Raw genomic sequence first — 19,920 nt, forward strand, 5'->3', positions numbered from 1 at the left:
ATATGGAGCTAGAACAGTCTCATAATTCACAAATGCACACACCGTTTCACAAATGCACAGGACAAAATTCACAAATGCACAGAACAATTCACACGTGCGTAGGACAAGATATACAAATGTATTTTTGATGCACACACAAATATAACCTGATTTACAAAGGTTTTTTTGTCTGTGAGCTGCGCTGGATTTTCGTGTGACTTTTGACATTCCCCTGACGTGACTCGATCCACAAATACCTTTTTTTTAACACAGAAGGATCTGCAACCAATCAGATGTCTTCCTTTGTTCCAGCCAATCATAAGAGCACACCCACGTGGGGGACGACTTACTCTAAACCAATCAGATTAAAGGGGCGGATACACCTGCTGTTTGAACTGCGTTAGCGCCGTTCGCTTAGAAAAGTGATTAATATTTGGAGTTGGTGGAGTAAAGATAAATAAACAGCAACAGGAGATAAAAGATAAATAAACAGGATGGAGAGGAGATCACTGCTCTGCTTTTCTTGTGATCCCGGTAAAGAAAACAGCGCGATCTGAGATGGTTTTGTCGGGCCGTTCAACCAGAGCTCTAGTCCTGCCGATGCAGCAACTGATGATGAGAAACAGCGGGGAATTGACACATTGACATTTGAATGGATCCCCAGCCCTAGTGACAGATTCCTCACTCTTGTCCTCATGTTAGTGATTGTTGTTACAGAACAGATAGGACTGTAACAATATATCGTGTCACGAAATTTCGTGATACAAAAACGTCACGATACGTGTCGTGGAGGTGACAAACTGTATCACGATATTGGGTTATTAATATTAATCTATTGTGTTGACTAGTAACGACCACGCCTCGACCCGCGGACCATAATCTTCCTCCGCTCAGAAGAAACTAGTACCGTTTTGGTCCCGATCACGGGACTCTTGCAGGGTTTTGAGCTCTGAACTTTTACTGATGTAAGGCTGGTGTAAAGTTAAGCCTTACCTTATTAAATTAAACCTTTTTGGGGTGGTGAGTAGGATAAACACGGGGAAACTTCTGCTGAGTTCCAGTGTACTTTAATGTCAACAGTGTAGGATTTTAGAACATCAACACAGCACCTAGTGCCGTACTGTGGCGTATCACTCCGCCCAATCTAAAACAGACTCATCACTACAGATAAACTGACTAGTGTCATTATAGTCCCTGATTTACATCAGAATAGAAAGAATATATTTATAAAATAATCAACCCTGAATTACCAAAATAATCTTCTTAACAAAAATAAATCTCCTCTTACACTTATAAGGTGAGCATGAATCAATCTTTTTTATGATGTAAAATTGTATGTATTTATATACTTTTATTTATTTATTTAATTTTAGTTGTTAAATTTCTGGAAAATAAAAAAGTCAAGTCAGACATGAGAGAAACTATTCAGTTTGTGGCAAAATATTTGTACATGTATGAAACTGAAGATCATAATGCAAACCTGACATTTACTTTTAGTTCAGTTTGTGGAAAATGGTTGGCCTGACTTTCTCTTTAAAACTTAAACAGTTATAAAGCATTACAAACTGGAACAATAGGGCAAATGCACAGCATTGTTTTGTATTTTGTGTCTTTCAAATAAAAGACCATTTTTTCCAGTCATATGTTCCTCATTCAAGGTTGTTAAAAAAAATACTGCTATAATATCGTATCGTATGGTGAGATTAGTGTATCGTTACAGCCCTGATAACAGACCATGGTAACAGCAGCAGCAATAGCTGCCAGGACTGTAAGACTAACCAGCATCTCTACTTTTATTTGTGATCTCCAAGATTCATCGTGGGTGTCGAGACTTTACATTAAAGTTTTCAAGATACGCATGTTTATTTTTCCGTCCCTTTACAATACAAATACCAAATACTGAGAACCAGCCTCTCTTGAACCTAAATGGAAACTAATCCTAATTAACATTTATATCACTGCAAATGTAGATGGAAAAGTCTCCTTAAAAGCGTTTAATCCTAATTCTGAAGGGACACTGACTTTTACTTATACTTATTTATGTGTGCCTGTGCTGGCCCCCCCTTCTTGTGCTGGCCCCCCCTTCTCCTCCCTTTTCTCTCTTTTGTCCATGTTGCAGCATCCTTTGCCGGACACCGGAACTGCAGGTGGTCGTGGGTGGCTTGTAGCTTGCATTACGGAGCACAAGTCTTTCCCTGACCCTGCACCCCAACCTGGGACTTGCTGATTGGGCCGGAGCTTCGGGAGCTGCGTGCTGGCCTGCGGTCCCCACCCCTGGTCATCCCGTTGCTGGCCCCCCCTTCTCCTCCCTTTTCTCTCTTTTGTCCTGCAGGTGGTCGTGGGTGGCTTGTAGCTTGCATTACGGAGCACAAGTCTTTTCCTGACCCTGCACCCCAACCTGGGACTTGCTGATTGGGCCGGAGCTTCGGGAGCTGTGTGCTGGCCTGCGGTCCCCACCCCCGGTCATCCCGTTGCTGCTTCCACCTGCCTGCTGTGCTGTTGCCGTCCCTGACCCACCAGTCTGGCCCTCGGCAGGAGGGTCCCCCCTGATGAGCCTGGTCCTGCTCAAGGTTTCTTCCTCCTAAAGGGGAGTTTTTCTTGCCACTGTTTGGCTTAAGGTTTTTCTCCCACTATGGGAGTTTTTACCTGCCATTGTTTATGTAATAACTGCTCGGGGGTCATGTTCTGGGTCTCTGGAAAGCGTCTAGAGACAACTCTGTTGTATTAGACGCTATATACATAAAATTGAATTGAATTGAATTGAATTGAATTATTTTGTTCAGAACGACGTGTGGCTTTATTTTGTTCACATATCATTTTGTGGTCGTTTAATGAGGGGTTTTCTTGTCTTGATACTTGTTAACAATAAATGAATAAACAAACAAAGGGCCAACGGATTTGTAAGTCTACCCTTGATATTATCACTGCAATTTAAGTTTTTTATTTAATAAAAAGACTGAAAAACAATATTGATGATTGCTTAAACTTTGATGAAACCACAAGACAAGGGATTACTGCACAGCACTGCAGAAACAACCATGTCTTATCTGATCATCTTTTAACAACCTTTGAATTAAAAAATGGTTAACTTGAGATGTCCTTCAGTTAGTGTTTCAGAGAACGGGACGCTGATGTTTAACTTTACTGCTCTAGAAGTTGACTGGCTTTTTAAGAGAAAAAACCAGGTCTCTAGACTTTGAGTCGACTGAAACTTGACACGACCAAAAGGAGAATGAACGTGACTAAAACTAATAAAAACTAAAATGATAGCTTGACCCAAAGACTAGACTAAAACTACAATTGAAACAGGCCGACAGAAACAACACATCATTCCCACGGCTGCACCTTGGCTGCATAACAGCCCATACCAACAACAACAATCCCCACATTCCTGTCCGTACCATTGTTAAGCTGCGTCCATATGTATCTGCTGCTGATTGTCATGATCTAAGTTTGTGAGATCAGGGAAGGAAGGATGCGTATGGACTGAAGAATAGACTGTGCAGTGATGAATCCACGTTAGACTGCAGTAGTTGCCTTTACAAACTGAACCAGAGTCTGCAGGGGATCAAACGTTCTCATTGTTTGAGGACTGAAGTTGACCCGCGATGTTGTACACGTCAGTCCATTCAATCATGTTTAAAAAAAAAAACAAATGTGGATGTAGTCCCTATACCAGCTGGATTGTTCAAAGATGAAAATATAAATGTAGGATCCAATAAATCCAAGATGACAGACTATGAGCTTCAGACTTTTATTAAATCATTAGTCAAATTTTAAGTAGAAATTAAAGCTGGAAGCAGCGATGAACGGGCCCTCGCGCGTGCAATTTGCAAAAATTAAGGTCAAGGACTCAAAACAGAGTCTGATGACACCACCCACGACTCTCTATGTCAAACCATTCAAAAGTTATAGTCAGAAAATAGGGACAACCAATCAGAAGAAGGGGCGGGGCTAATTCAGGCCAATGAAGCTCAAGGACTCAATACAGAGTCCGATGACACCACCCACATGTCTTTATGTCAAACCATTCAAAAGTTATGGCAGAGAAAAGTTTTCTAGGGGGCGCTGTTGAGCCGTTAGGCCACGCCCACTAATGCAAACCATGAAATATCAAATTTATCGCCAGGCCTGGCTTGGGTGCAAAATTTGGTGACTTTTGGGGAACTATCAAATATGGACCAATCAGATGAAGGGAGGGCGCGCTTTTTGGCGTCTAGCGTTGCCACGGTAACACTTTTGAAAGAGAAAAGTAATGCGTGTAGTCACAGGATGGAGACGCACATTTTGATGTATAACATATCTGGGTTCACGTTACGGTTCGGGCCGTATTAATTGCCGAAGGAATGGCATTACTTGCGCCAAAATGACACGATTAATTCAAAATGGCCGACTTCCTGTTCGGTTTCGGCCATGGCGCCAAGAAACTTTTCTTTAAGTTGTGACATGATACAGGTGTGTACCGATTTTCGTGCATGTACGTCAAACCGTATTGTGGGGCTTGAGGCACAACGTTTTCTAGGGGGCGCTGATGAGCCATTAGGCCACGCCCATTAATGCAAACCATTAAATATCAAATTTATCACCAGGCCTGACTTGGTGCAAAATTTGGTGACTTTTGGGGAATGTTTAGGGGGAAAAAAGGCCCTCCTTTCGTCAGAAGAAAGAAAGAAAGAAAAATTCCTACAGATACAATAGGGCCTTCACACTGTAAGTGCTCGGGCCCTAAAAACCTAGTCTTGAACCAGGAGGGATCACAAAGTAGTATTTTGGAGATTAATAAAAGGACTACTGAACAGAACTGACTTTCCCTAATAAAAAAACCAGGTATCCTGGGATGAAAGTGTTTGCGTTAGTTTTTCCATTCTGTCCTTTCAGACTTTGGACGCTGAGACAGATGGACGTGTCCTGCTGCTAAAAGGGAGTTGGACTTGTCCACAGTCCTCGACGGTCATGTGCAGAACTGAAGCCAAAACGGAATTGTTTCCTTATGAAGGCTGACTTTTATACATGTATAAAATCTTTTATATGTGTCAAGTGCCCTGAGATGACTCCTCCAGCAGATTAGCCCAAAGCAAATCATTCAACTAGAAGTTAATGGAGACTGAATTGAGAACATGGTCAGTGAGTGTTACCTGCAGAGTTCCGGGTCCCAGTCCATGGTGTGGATGTTGAAGAGCATGGTGCGACTGGCGTTAGACACATCGGTGCAGTGGACTCCTCCGCTCCTGCCTCCTGTCAGACACTGGACAAGAGGGGGCAGAAAGACACTTATTAAATACGTACGTATTTATTTTCTATCTCCATTTTTCTCCACTCGGGTTGAGGGGGCAGTAGCCTAAGCAGGGAAACCCAGACTTCCTTCTCCCGCCCACTTCGTTCGGCCCGGCCTACGGATTCCCAGGCCATCTGAGAGACATACAGTATGGCTCTTTTCCACCAGTACCTACTCAGCCCGACTCCCCTCGACTCAGTTTGGTTCTTCTCCACTAGGGGTCTAACGTGCCGAGTAGATACTTTTCTGAAACTATTCTGTCGAGGTTCTAAGCTGCTGACTCGGCTGTATCTGACATCATCACACTACAGGCCACCGATTGGTCGGGGGGTTGGAGTCAGACGTCTGAGTCAGGAGGAGGAAATCAGAGAAAGAGACTCTGACGGATTCTTGTTCATTTTATTCAACCAGCAATGGCAGCAAAAGTCTGTTTCATGATCCAACTCTGAGGGTCAGATGTTCATAAACCTGGTGCTGAGGAGAGAATTAAAAAGATCTAGACGGAGATAAGGAACGACCAGATCTACCAGGAGCTCTGTCTCTTCATAGCTGCTCACGGCTCCAGCTCCAACTTTTCAGCAGCGCAGAGACAAACTAACAAAAATTAAAAAGCGTCGCCGCTTGAAGCTTCTCTCTCTCTCATTTTTTAACTTGATATCAAACACAAGCCACAGATCCAGCAGCACATCTATCATCTCCTCCAGGTTCTACATCTTTAGTGTTGTTGTCTTCTTCGTTTAGATACACAATCAAATACGCCACAGCAGCTTCTCTCCAACCTCCTACTTCTGATCTGGGTGTTGAAGAGAAACGACGGCAAGGCGAGTCGAGTCGGGCTGAGTAGGAACTAGTGTAAAAGTGCCAATAGTGGCCCTAGCATGTCCTGGGGTTCCCGGGTCTCCTCCCCAGGGAGAACCCGTCTCTGAACCCGCCCCGGACCACCGAGCCTCTCACCCTGACACCCTGTGGACGAAGCTCATGTCCGCTCGTATCCACCATCTCTTCTTCCAGTCACTACCAACAGCTCGGGACCAGAGGGGAGGGGGGGAACGTAGACTGAATCAACAGGTTTGCCTTTCAGCCTGGCTCCTTCTTCACCACGGCAGATCACAAAAATGAACGATTCAAAGACAAAACAAGATTACCCAACTTGAAACCCAGTTATGAGTCTCAGTTATGTTCTGGGGCGTGTCATTCAGGAGCCAAAGTGCTGCCCAGTATCAGCTGCAGGTCCCAGGTCCTCCAACAATATAATGACCCAAAACACAGGACTAAAAACATTTATCTGTTTGAAATCTGCTTCTACCTACTTCTATCTGCTAAAGAAGAAGTAGCGTATTCTTCTCTGCATTTATTTTGTCTTAGTTTTGATTCTAATTCCGATTAGAGCGCCCCGAGCAGTGGAAGAAAAATCCACAGAATAGTTCACCTTTGTATAAGCTGCATGGTTGAAAACCTATGAAAAAAGTAGTGGCTTATAGTCCAGAAAATATGATATATATATATAAAAATATATATGATATACAGTATATTATATATTAAAAATGCATATATATAAGCCTCAGGTTTTTACCATGGTATTAACCATTAATATACATGCAGACAAAAAAAAGAAAAAAAATAATAAATAAATAACTAAACAGAGCAGGTGTTACCCAGATGATCCAGGAGTCCACGGTTCCAAACATGGCTCGTCCGTTCAGCACGGCCTCATACACCTCGTCCACGTTGTCCAGCAGCCAGCGCAGCTTCACAGCACTGAAGTACGTGCTGATGGGGAGCCCCGTCTTGTGCTGCACGGATTACAGCATTGGTTTGAAATGTAGTTTTACAAATATCTTTTTATAAATAAATGAAATAAAATAAAAAGAACATAATGATGGACAAAATAATGTTGGAAAATTGCTTCAGTTGTCAAATGCTTCCATTCATTTAAACAACATCCTGGATTTCAACTTCAAGCATAGCAAGACCTGGCTACAAGTGTACAATCCTTATATAATGCAGCAGGTTAACTCATTTTTTCAAGACGATACTTCACTTTGGTAAAGAAGCATAACATTTGGCACAGATACTCTCCAAGGGCTACTCTTTAGGAAAAAGGCGCGTGCCACTCAACATTCCAAGATGGCGGCCCCCAGAATCTAACATGTCCGCCCAAAAACGTGCTTTTTTCTTTATAACTCGAAATGCCTTGGTTTTAAGCCCCATAAATATATTAAAGCTGAATATAAAGTTGGGTATTGTGGACATTTTGGAACCAAGTACATGTCTGTATCCAATACAGTTCTTGAGATACAGCATATAGAAACTTGTATATACCCGGAAAAGTGAGAATTTTGTAAGATTGATTGTTGTTATAGTACTAGTACAGCAGATTAGTGAAACCATACTTCACTTTGGTAAAGAATCATGACATTTGGCACAGATACTCTCTAAGGGCTAGTCTTTTGGAAAAGATGTGTGCTGCTCAAAATTTCAAGATGGTGGCCTTTTTTTCAATCCTCAACCTGGACTTGGTACCAAAATGTCCACAATACCCAACTTTATATTAAAGTTTAATATATTTATGGGGCTTAAAACCAAGGCATTTCGAGTTATAAAGGAAAAAGCACGTTTTCGGGCGGACAACTTAGATTTTAGGGGCCGCCATCTTGGAATGTTGAGTGGCACGCGCCTTTTTCCAAAAGAATAGACCTTGGAGAGTATCTGTGCCAAATGTCATGCTTCTTTACCAAAGTGAAGTATTGTTTCACTAATGTGCTGTACTAATACCCTGTGATGGAGTTTATTGTCTGTGTGCTCACCTTCAGGTGGTTCTTGTTCTGGCCGGGGGTTTTGTTAATAAGCCTCTCCACGGTGGACTGGGTGCGCAGGTCCAGCCAAACTGGAAGTAAAGCAGAGATCAGACACACGTGGACGGGTGACGCTAAAGAGCTCCGTGCTTCACAGCAAACTCTGTTCTCTGGTAGAGCGTCCACTGGTAGGAGTACATTCTGTAAACAGCAGATTTTTAAGGGGTACATTGTTCATTCCCACTCATTATTAATAATAGTACATCTTAACTTGCTTCAAATCTAAATGGTCCTATACATGTCAGTTGAAAACACAAGAATATCACAGCAACTGAAATACTGGATCAATGGATTTCCACCTTCTTAGTCCTGCATTCAAGGTCACACTGGCCACGGTTACATGATGTTTTTTCATTCGGAATTAATTATTCCGAATTAAATAATTCTGAATTAAACTTTTTTCCTTCGAGTTTACATGGAAATAGTATGTATGAGCAGATGGAGCTCATCACCCTGCACATCATGGGAATTCATTTCAATGCCAGTCAGCTACTTATTTACAATCTGGATTGCCTGTATAAAATCAGTTACATGTGACGTAGAATCTCAGGCCTTTCTAGCTCGGTGGTAAATGTTAATTTGTAACTGCAATACAATACAGATAGTGGAAGGGGTAGGACGACCTCTAGCCCACTAAAGAAGAAGATCATACGAGAGAGAAAAACAAGAAAAAAAGAAAAAGAATCATAATAGCTAGACAATTTTCCAAAAATGGGAAAAGTTTACAGAAAACATGCCGAAAGAGATTAAATACAGACTGACGGACAGGTGTCATTTCAAGGCAGCGCTATGGCAACGAACATGGAGGCATTGCAGAAACAATCACTCATTAATTGACTAGTGGAAATAATCATTGCCAGATAAGTCATGAATGACCTTCTTATGTCCTCAGATAAGGGACTAGTGTCCATACTGGTTCTATTGGACCTCAGATAAGGGATTAGTTTCCATACTGGTTCTACTGGACCTCAGATAAGGGATTAGTGTCCATACTGGTTCTACTGGACCTCAGATAAGGGATTAGTGTCCATACTGGTTCTACTGGACCTCAGTGCTGCTTTTGACACTGTAGATCAGCATTTTACTGCACAGGTTAGAGCATGTTGTTGGGATTAAAGGGACAGCTCTACGTTGGTTTAAATCATATCTATCTGACAGGTTCCAGTTTGTTCATGTACATGAGGTTTCTTCAGAACAGTCAAGGGTCTGTTATGGTGTTCCGCAGGGTTCAGTGCTAGGGCCAATCTTGTTCAGTTTATACATGCAGCCGTTGGGAAGTATAATCCAGAATCAAGGCATACACTTTCATTGTTATGCTGATGATATGCAGCTCTATTTGTCTATGAAGCCGGATGAGACAGAACCGTTAGTTAAACTTCAGGCATGTCTTAGGGACATGGTCAGTGTCTGACATTTCCCCCAGTTTGTGTTTTCTGTTCTGCCCCGCCTGTTTTCCATCTGCCCTGATTGTTCGCACCTGTGTCTCGTTACCCCCTGTGTATATCTGGTCTTGTCTTTCCCTGCTCCCTGTTGGTCCGTACTGTTTCCTTCCTCCATGTGTCCTTCGGTTTTTGCTCGTGTTTTTGCTAATCCTGCTCTGCATTGTTTTTGATTCTTGCCCTTTTTGTTAAATAAAACCCTGTTTTTGGAACTCCTGCCTCCCGCTCTCCTGCGTCTGGGTCCTCAACTACACCAGCCTGACAGACATCAAGGACTGGATGTACGGAAAATCTTTGCTTCTAAATTCAGATAAAACAGAGGTTATCATTCTTGGTCCAGAGGAAGGGATTAGATGGTGTTGCGATGGCTTCCAGTGCAACTGTGAGAAACCTTGGTGTTGTTTTCAATCAGTATTTGTCGTTTAAACCATATATTAATCAGGTTTGTAAAATAGCATTTTTCCATCTCCGTAATATTGCAAAGATTAGGAAAATCCTCTCGCAGAGTGATGCAGAAAAACTAGTTCATGCGTTTGTATCTTCTAGACTGGATTACTGTAATGTGTTGTTAGCAGGATGTCCAAGTAATTTGCCCAGCTAAGCAGGAGGGTCCCCCCTTATGGTCCAGGTTTCTACCCCCTTATGATCCAGGTCCTGGTCCAGGTTTCTTCCCCCCTTATGATCCAGGTCCTGGTCCAGGTTTCTACCCCCTTATGATCCAGGTCCTGGTCCAGGTTTCTTCCCTCCTAAAGGGGAGTTTTTCTTGCCACTGTTTGGTTTAAGGTTTTTCTCCCACTGGGGGAGTTTTTACCTGCCATTGTTTATGTAATAATTGCTCGGGGGTTTATGTTCATGTTCTGGTCTCTGGAAAGATCTAAGAATTTAGTTACATCTCTACCTTAAATCCTAAAAGACCTTTTCCAAAGAACTCACCGATGGCGTTGTAGAGCGGCTCTCCCGTCTGTTTGTCCCAAACCAGGGTTGTTTCTCTTTGATTAGTCACTCCCACCGCTGGAAACCAATCAGAACAGAAATGTCAATAAAACATATTTTTTGCAACCCTAATTTCCTAATTTGACTTTGTGTCCAATCAAAAAGCAGTTTGCTCATCCTTATTCCCAGTCTCTCCACAGGTGTCCCACCTTTTATGTTGGAGACGTCGATGTTTAGCTGGCAGAGTTTCTCACACGTCCTCTCCATGCACTCGTAGACGGACTGCATGATCTCCCTGGGGTCCTCCTCCACCCAGCTGACAAACACACACATACACACACATGAACACCCAAATATCTCCCTGGGGTCCTCCTCCACCCAGCTGATAAACACACACATACACACACATGAACACCCAAATATCTCCCTGGGGTCCTCCTCCACCCAGCTGATAAACAGACACATACACACACATGAACACCCAAATATCTCCCTGGGGTCCTCCTCCACCCAGCTGACAAACAAACACACACATACACACACATGAACACCCAAATATCTCCCTGGGGTCCTCCTCCACCCAGCTGATAAACAGACACATACACACACATGAACACCCAAATATCTCCCTGGGGTCCTCCTCCACCCAGCTGATAAACACACACATACACACACATGAACACCCACATATCTCCCTGGGGTCCTCCTCCACCCAGCTGACCCAAACACACACATACACACACATGAACACCCAAATATCTCCTTGGGGTCCTCCTCCACCCAGCTGATAAACACACACATACACACACATGAACACCCAAATATCTCCCTGGGGTCCTCCTCCACCCAGCTGATAAACACACACATACACACACATGAACACCCAAATATCTCCCTGGGGTCCTCCTCCACCCAGCTGACCCAATCACACACATACACACACATGAACACCCAAATATCTCCCTGGGGTCCTTCTCCACCCAGCTGACAAACACACACATACACACACATGAACACCCAAATATCTCCCTGGGGTCCTCCTCCACCCAGCTGACCCAATCACACACATACACACACATGAACACCCAAATATCTCCCTGGGGTTCTCCTCCACCCAGCTGACCCAATCACACACATACACACACATGAACACCCAGATCCCACATGTGCACAGGAGCAAATAACCACCGCTCCTGTCTGTTAGCTATTCACAAAGGCTCTTCAGGCATGTCTTAGGGACATGTGTGTGTGATTTTTCTTTTTTGTTGTTGTTTTGGTTTTTTGCACAATAGTTGTCCTCATCTCTTTGATTCACTGTCACCGGAAAAACCGGAAGTTAAACAAAGTATCAACTAGCGCTCTGTGGGGTTTTGCAGCGCGGAGAAATGGAGTGACAGAGAAGTCTGAAGGTTCACGCACTTTAAAAACTCAAAATCTTAACAAGAATATTTGTCTTATTTCTAGTTAAAATGTCTCATTTTTAGTCCAAAAAAATCTCATTACACTTAAAACAAGAGTCATTATATGCAGTGCGACGGCGTCCCGGTGTAGGCTCTGCGTTGGTTTAACGCAGAACCATAAATCAGGCTTTAGGCTGGGTTTAACACGTGAAGTCTAAAAATCCCACTAGACAACATGTGTATAGGAGCTGATTCTCATGACCAGACCACTCCGCTCAGTCTGGGATGGTTGGACTGATGTTAGAGAAGAAACAGGCTTTGGTGCTCACGGGGCAGGTCTGGTTACATTCTTTAACCAAACTTAGCCACAGTTTCTTCTACATTTTGCTACAATTCATGCTAGTACATGAGAAAGCTGAAACAGCTAAGTATCTCAGTTACAACGATGCAGAAGTGGATTCAGCCCCACCTTGTTGGTGACAAATACATACATAGTATTGTGCAAAAGTCTTAGCCAGGCTGTTTTTGTTGTTTCATCAACGTTTTAAAGCATATCCCTATTTACTGACAAATGCTTTGCCACAACCTTTGAGCAAGCCGGGAATAAACGGTCCTGATGCAGCATACAATAGATGAAGATTGTGTCAATATCCCTTTTGATTTTAGTTATAAAATGTTTATTAAGATACAAACAGAGAATTAAGTGATAATATGTAGATGTAAATGTAAATTAAACCAAACAATCTTCATAACAATATAACTCTACAACTCTAACTCTACTTTTGTAATACTGTATTTGAGCTGGTCTTTGTACGTTTTGACCGTATAGAAACATAATTCTCATCAGTTGTGTGAAATTAGACCTGGAAACAGGCATTGTGGCATGGAATTGTCAAATTGGTTTAATTCACTGTACGAATTGTTACAGATTACTTTTGTAATACTGTATTTGACCCGGTCTATGTACGTTTTGACCGTATAGAAACATAATTCTTGCCATTGTAAGAATGAGATGTACCTGCTGAATCTACTGCCCTTACTTTATAACAACTGGTGCTTTTTATTATTTTAACTATTTTCTTATCATTTTATTTCATTTTATTTGTTATTTACTGTTTAATCTTGTCTTGCCACTTTTAATGTTGATGTAAAGCACTTTGACCTTGTGTTGAATTGTGCTGTACTAATAAACCTGTCCACATGTAACTCTTTTCTAGGAGAGCGTTTATACAGATGTTTGCAATGACGGTGATCAGGATTCCCTTGTATTTAGGTTTATGAGAACAAGGTGCCTGCATTTTCTACCCGGGTGTTAAAAACACTGTAAAATAAATATGAATGTTCAAACTTTTGAGAAACAACAAGTCCCCCGTCCCACAAGCTGCCACTGATTAGTGTCCAAAACGTCAGTAAAAGGTGGAAGTTTAGCAAAATGGTGCAGGATGAGATGCTGAAAAACAGGAAACTTTTAGATAAAACCGGAATCAAAGAAATGCAGAAACCCAGAAAGACAGCAGTAGAATAGTCAATAATCATCTAAACAAGCAATTTACATACAGTATGTGTTGTCCGATTGTGATTAGGAAATTGAGGTTCAGTCATTTGCATTTGGGGATGTAAAAGAAAACTATTACAGAACTTAATCAAACTGAACTCAATCCAATCAAAGTGGAGCGTTAGCTGCAGGAGGACAGTAGGATTGTGATGTGTGAATCTCAGGACACTCACCCTTCCTTGGGGAAACTTTGCTTTATCTCTACTTGATGGTGACTGATCACTTCAGCTGTTTTTGCATTAAATACCTATTAAAAACCAAACAAACACACACAGACAAACAGGTTAGAGTCCAAAGATACAATAACAACAATGTAAAAGCAATACGGGACTGTCTCAGAAAATTAGAATATTGTGATTTTCTGTAATGCAATAAAAAAAAAATAAAAAATGTCATACATTCTGGATTCATTACAAATCAACTGAAATATTGCAAGCCTTTTATTATTTTAATATTGCTGATCATGGCTTACAGCTTAAGAAAACTCAAATATCCTATCTCAAAAAATTAGAATATTCTGGGAATCTTAATCTTAAACTCTAAACCATAATCAGCAATATTAAAATAATAAAAGGCTGCAATATTTCAGTTGATTTGTAATGAATGCAGAATGTATGACATTTTTGTTTTTTTTAATTGCATTACAGAAAATAAAGAACTTTATCACAATATTCAAATTTTCTGAGACAGAAATATCTAAAAGTGAAATTCTTTGTCAGACCAAAAATAATTTGAAAAACACAATAGTGTCAGAGGAAGAGCAGAATTGATCATTATAGATGAAAACAAAGAGGAAAAAAAACAACAAAAGCTGCCTTTTTTAAAATGCTAATTTAATTATATAACACAACCTCTGGTTTACAGAGTGCAGCCCATCTCTGCAGCCGCAACTACCAACAATGCTGATAAGACAAATATGAACCACTATTAGTTTTCAATAATATCATGTAAAACTCTTTACGTCGCGTAAAAAAAGCCAACAGGGAAGAGGAAACAGAAACACGCTAAAACTCTTCACAAGAATGACGTGACGAGCCTTTGTTTCTTACAGGAGATGCTCAAACTGATCATGTAATTACTCAAAGTGTAACTCCCTTAAATAGATAATTGATTAACAGTATAAATCAATCAGTGTAACACTCAAGTCAACGAGACTAACACATCTAAACCTCAAAAGGGGGATGGTATGAAAGTGCAAGCTTTATGTTTTAAAAAAGTCCATGGAACTGTTGTCAACCTGCCTGCACATGGATCCAATAAGAACATTGATGACAATTGGAAGGTAAGAACAAGCCAGAGGAAATAGTCAAAGGGCCCAGAACAACTTCCAAAGAGATTCAACAAGAGATTCAAGGTGAACCGGAAGGTCAAAGTACAAAAGATACATCAGTGTCAAATCACACCGTTGCTGTTTGAGCCAAAGTGAACTTAAAGGAAGACAATTAAATTAAACTGTTGAAACTGCTGAGCACTGTTGAAAGCAAATCATAAAAAAGTGAGACTGTAATTTGTGTGTATATATATATATATATATATATATATATATATATATATATATATATATATATATATATATATATATATATATATATATACATATATACATATATACATATATATCAATCAATCTTTTTATTTAGACTGTGTGTTTCCACATAGCAGACTGGTATCTTACAGCACTGAGGACTGGGTTGGTTAACATCATAATAACAGCATTACAAGAGCTATTAAGTCCACATATGAATTTGAACATCAATCGCCTCAAAAGAGCATGAAAAGTGATAACTTGTACTTTACAAAAGAGTTCACTTGCACTAGACCATCTTGGTTTCCCAAGCAAAATACAGACAATGGTTGTACGCAACCTGTCATTTATGGATGCTGGCCTTCTTAACTTTAATCCATAAGGGTGCAGTATAGAAAGGGGTACAGTAAGCCCTAAAAAGACCCACTTTCACCCTCTCTGAACACCAGGAAAATCTTCTGCTCAACAAATGAGCCTGCATATATAAACGGGTAGAGGAAAGGAGAATGGAGGACCTGAGGCCCCGTTTACACGTAGCCGGGTATTTACAAAAACGGAGGCGTTTTCATGCGTTTTGGCCGTTCGTTTACACGGAAACGCAGCTCAAAGTCACCAAAAACGATCATTTCTGAAAACTCCGGCCAAAGTGGAGATTTTCAAAAACTCTGTTTTCCCGTTTGCGTCTAAACGGAGGAAAACGGAGGAAAACGGAGATTTAAGCTTCAGAACGTCACATTATGCACCAGAAACTCACCAGCGTCATGTGTGCGACCTGTGTTTACAATTAGTTTGGCCACCGTCAATATTTTCTTGTATTTTACCTGTTTTATATTCTAAAGTCACACTTAAAAGTAACTCCCCCCCCCCCGTCCAGCCTCCTGCTCATTCAAGCCTGTGAGCGCGTCAGCCAGCAGCATGAAGCCTGAATTATGGTTCCGCGTTCAATCGACGGCGTAAGGTACGCGGCGACGCGCATCGTACGTGCGCATCGCCGCGTACCCTACGCCGTAGGCTCTGCGTTGGTGTAACGCGGAACCATAAATCAGCCTTAACTGGAAGTTACACACGTGTCATTTGTTGATGTTTTTCCAGGATTCTGATTGGCTTGCATGACGTTAAGAGCGTTTTCATGCGGGTCCGTGTAAACGAGGATTTTTTTGAAAACGTAGAGGGGAAAATATCCGTTTTTGTAAATACCCGGCTACGTGTAAACGTGGAGGGAGTGGCACAGTGGAGCAAACCACACTGATAAAGAGGGGCCTACGCTGGGTCTGAAGTGCAAATCACAACCACTAAACACAAAACACAATGGCAACTCAAGAAACACAGCTGGTGTGTTCTTTAATTTGCCATTTTGTTGTTGTGATTTCTCTTTTATTGTTGTGTTTTTCACTGTAGGGGCCCATTTATGGATACATTTGAAAGTGAGAAGCAGTATCTTGGAATGAATTCTTTCCTTTGTTAGGGAGCCAGTGGAGCTGTTGCAGGACATGGTAATGTGTTGAAAGGAAGAGTTAGGGTTAGGATTGGAGCAGCAGAGTTCTGCAGGAGCTGCAGTCTATGAAGGGATTTGTTGGGGAGACTGAAGAGAAGAGAGTTACAGTAATCAAGTGGAGAAGTGACGAGGCTGTGGATGAGGATGGTGGCAGCATGTGGACTGAGGGACAAACACAGTCAGTTGATGGAATAAGCAGACTGGGTGATGCTTGAAATGATATGGCGCTTTTCCACTAGTTCCTACTCAGCCCGACTCCACTCAGTTTGGTTCTTTTCCACCAGGGGTCTAACGTACCGAGTAGATACTTTTCTGTATCTATTCTGCCGAGGTTCTAAGCTGCTGAGTCGGCTGTATCTGACATCATCACACTACAGGCCACCGATTGGTCGGGGGGTTGGAGTCAGACGTCTGAGTCAGGAGGAGGAAATCAGAGAAAGAGACTCTGACGGATTCTGGTTCATTTTATTCAACCAGCAACGGCAGCAAAAGTCTGTTTCATGATCCAACTCTGAGGGTCAGATGTTCATAAACCTGGTGCTGAGGAGAGAATTAAAAAGATCTAGACGGAGATAAGGAACGACCAGATCTACCAGGAGCTCTGTCTCTTCATAGCTGCTCACGGCTCCAGCTGACTTTTCAGCAGCAACGAGACAAACTAACAAAATTAAAAAGCGTCGCCGCTTGAATCTTCTCTCACTCTCATTTTTTAACTTAATATCAAACACATGTCACAGATCCAGCAGCACATCTATCATCTCCTCCAGGTTCTACATCTTTAGTGTTGTTGTGTTCTTCATTTAGATACACAATCAAATACATCACAGCAGCTTCTCCAACCTCCTACTTCTGCTGCAGGTGATGAATTGTAGTGGAAAAGAAACCAGGCCAAGTTGAGTAGAGTAGAGATGAGTAGGTGCTGGTGGAAAAGCGCCAATAGAGTGCTGTTGAAGATGACACCCAGACTCTCAACCTGAGGGGAAGGGAGGATGGAGGAGAAGGGAGGATGGAGGAGAAGGGAGGATGGAGGAGCCGTCCATGTTGGTGGACAAACTGTGTGATTTGGTTAGAGTGGGGGTTGTGTGAGCGCATACAACATCCGTTTTATTACTGTTAAGTTTCAGTAATTCAAGGACAACCTTGCTTTGATTTACTGAAGGCAGTCAGAAAGGGGAGATGTAGAGCTGGGTGTCATCTGCATAGGGAGGGAAGCTGATATTAGGTAATATGTGTCTGAGGGTTAGTATTTAGATGATGAGCAGAAGGGGCTCTAAGACCGACACCTGGGGCACACCAGCAGTTTTTAAAATATAGAAGCATTGTTTATATTAATTTGCCTCAATAATAATAAAACTCATAGTATATTAATAATTAAATCCACATGTTTTTTTGTCACATTACAAAACTAGTCATGTGGATGTTTGTAATCATCCAAGATTTATTTACACTAAATGCAATACTCTGCACGTTCCTCAGTAATTACTAAAAATGTTATCAATAATAGTATATTTCCAGGGCAGCAGGTGAACTAAGAAAATCCATTTACATGACCCACTTAATTATGTGGCGCCTGATAATTAAACATTTTGGCTAAAGCCAACATTAAACAATATTTATAATTTTCTAACTGAATAAGCGAGGATGATGCACTAACAGTAACTCACTTATTTTAGCATTGCCAATAGCTTGTGACGGAGGTACAGTAACTTATTGTCACTAGTGTCTTGCAATAAAACTCTTAAGACAACTTTCCAGGTTAAAGTTCAACTTCTGGCCAGAACTGTGTTTTCTGCCAATCAGCATGAGTGGTTTCACCGAAGGGTCAAAGACCTTTTGGAAAGAACGAGTCACTAATTAAGAAAATATCAATGGCAATGTCAGGTATAGATTAACATTCAAGATACGTTTAAAGTATTCCAAAGATCACCAAGTTTCTAATGGACCACAAACTGCATTTTTCCAACTGATCAATGTTGAAATTACAACAATCTCCTTTTCTCCTGTCAATTCTTTACAAAAAATTACTGATTTACTGTAACACATCTTAGCATAATCCGAGACAGAGGAAGTTCAGACGTAGTTCATCACCAGTTACATGTCAACCTGAAAGTACAAAATTCCTCCAAAATGATGTGGGAGACCGATAGCATCATACAGAGAGCAGACACTCATGTTATGTAAACTTTTAGTAGTTCTGCAAATTACTCAATAACCGTTTACTGTAATCATAAGAATTTATAACTCAATCAATCAATTTATGAAATTATTCAATCATACGTAGTTGTTTTTTTTCTCAAATTGAATTTTGGCTTTGATTATTTTAAATAAACCATGGTTTCCAGGGACAGAGACCAGATTACTTTGTATTCTGTGTCTTGACGTGTAAAATAGAAATGAAAGAGAAGTTATTTACATTTTGCTCCAAAAAATAAAATATGTTCTACACAAAAATAGTTTCAATGCATTAACCATTTATAAAACGTGTCATGTGTTAAGCTGCTATTAACGCTGTGTGTTGGGAACCAGCAGCTTGTTGGACTTTGCCCTTATAATATAACGTGTTAAGTTTGCAAATACAGAAAGAAACAACCCTCTGCTCATCCTGATAGTAGCTTGATGCTAAATATGAAACCAGTGCCCAGTCCAGTCAGGATACATGTCTTTCTGAAGCTTCAATCCCAGCCAGACCTTCTCTTAAAGCCGGTTTTCTCTTCCACAGTAAGAAAGTACCGTATGTATAATTTGAATAGTTATGAAACTCTAATTGTAGTTTCAGTAACAGTGAAGCCCATACACAGAAAATAATACAATGAAATATCTTGATCATGCACAATCTGAAATAACAACTTTGAATTATTAGAATAAAAGGTAGTCAAACATAGATTGGATAATGTTTTCCTGAAAGCTGCTTTTGGGTTTGTTTGGGCGAGCTGCACAAAAGTATGGATATACAATACTCTAATTATTAAGTTAAATACATATCAAACCTGCAATTTTATTCTCAAAGTATTGTTCCTGCCAGTTTAATTTTCTTTGCCATGTAAAGATTTTGTTTCAGTTCAACAGTGATATGCACCATTTTAATACAAGACAAGTTAATATTTAAATCTCCCGAAGTTCCTACTGGTTTGTGTCAGTTCTCCATCAGATACAGTTATACAGCAATACCTGGTACTATAACTGGTACTAATGGTACTATAACAGTTATTCCAGTTATGGAACACCTATACAGCATCTCATCTACCTGTACTTCTTTCAATAACTTTAAACAGAAGCTCAGGACACATTTAATTTTTTCTTAAATCATGTAGATCCATGTATTCTATTCATACTGCTGTTTATTTGCTTTGTTTTTAGACTGCAATCATGTATTCTGCACATCTTTGTACAATCTCTTGCTGTATCTTACAGGTAGAGACCTCGTTTATATTTAAGCCCCTTGGGCTTTTTGTCTCAGCCGAGCA

At 40.9% G+C, this 19,920-nt stretch overlaps 1 protein-coding gene across 2 annotated transcripts in view; it reads right to left on the bottom strand.

The window, feature by feature from the left end:
• The window catches only part of LOC133445691 (glycerol kinase-like), a 42,754-nt gene that overhangs the window by 22,112 nt on the left and 722 nt on the right, over window positions 1-19,920 (bottom strand). For both annotated transcript variants that reach the window (XM_061723045.1, XM_061723044.1), the window contains exons 2-7: window positions 13,610-13,683; window positions 10,691-10,797; window positions 10,482-10,559; window positions 8,062-8,141; window positions 6,910-7,047; window positions 5,115-5,224 (exon numbers count right to left, since the gene is read on the bottom strand). In XM_061723045.1, the coding sequence (XP_061579029.1) occupies window positions 5,115-5,224; window positions 6,910-7,047; window positions 8,062-8,141; window positions 10,482-10,559; window positions 10,691-10,797; window positions 13,610-13,683 (587 nt within the window). The remainder of the gene's footprint in view (window positions 1-5,114; window positions 5,225-6,909; window positions 7,048-8,061; window positions 8,142-10,481; window positions 10,560-10,690; window positions 10,798-13,609; window positions 13,684-19,920) is intronic.

This window comes from Cololabis saira, chromosome 6 (assembly GCF_033807715.1).
Source record: "Cololabis saira isolate AMF1-May2022 chromosome 6, fColSai1.1, whole genome shotgun sequence".
In the NCBI taxonomy this organism is placed as follows: Eukaryota; Metazoa; Chordata; class Actinopteri; order Beloniformes; family Belonidae; genus Cololabis; species Cololabis saira.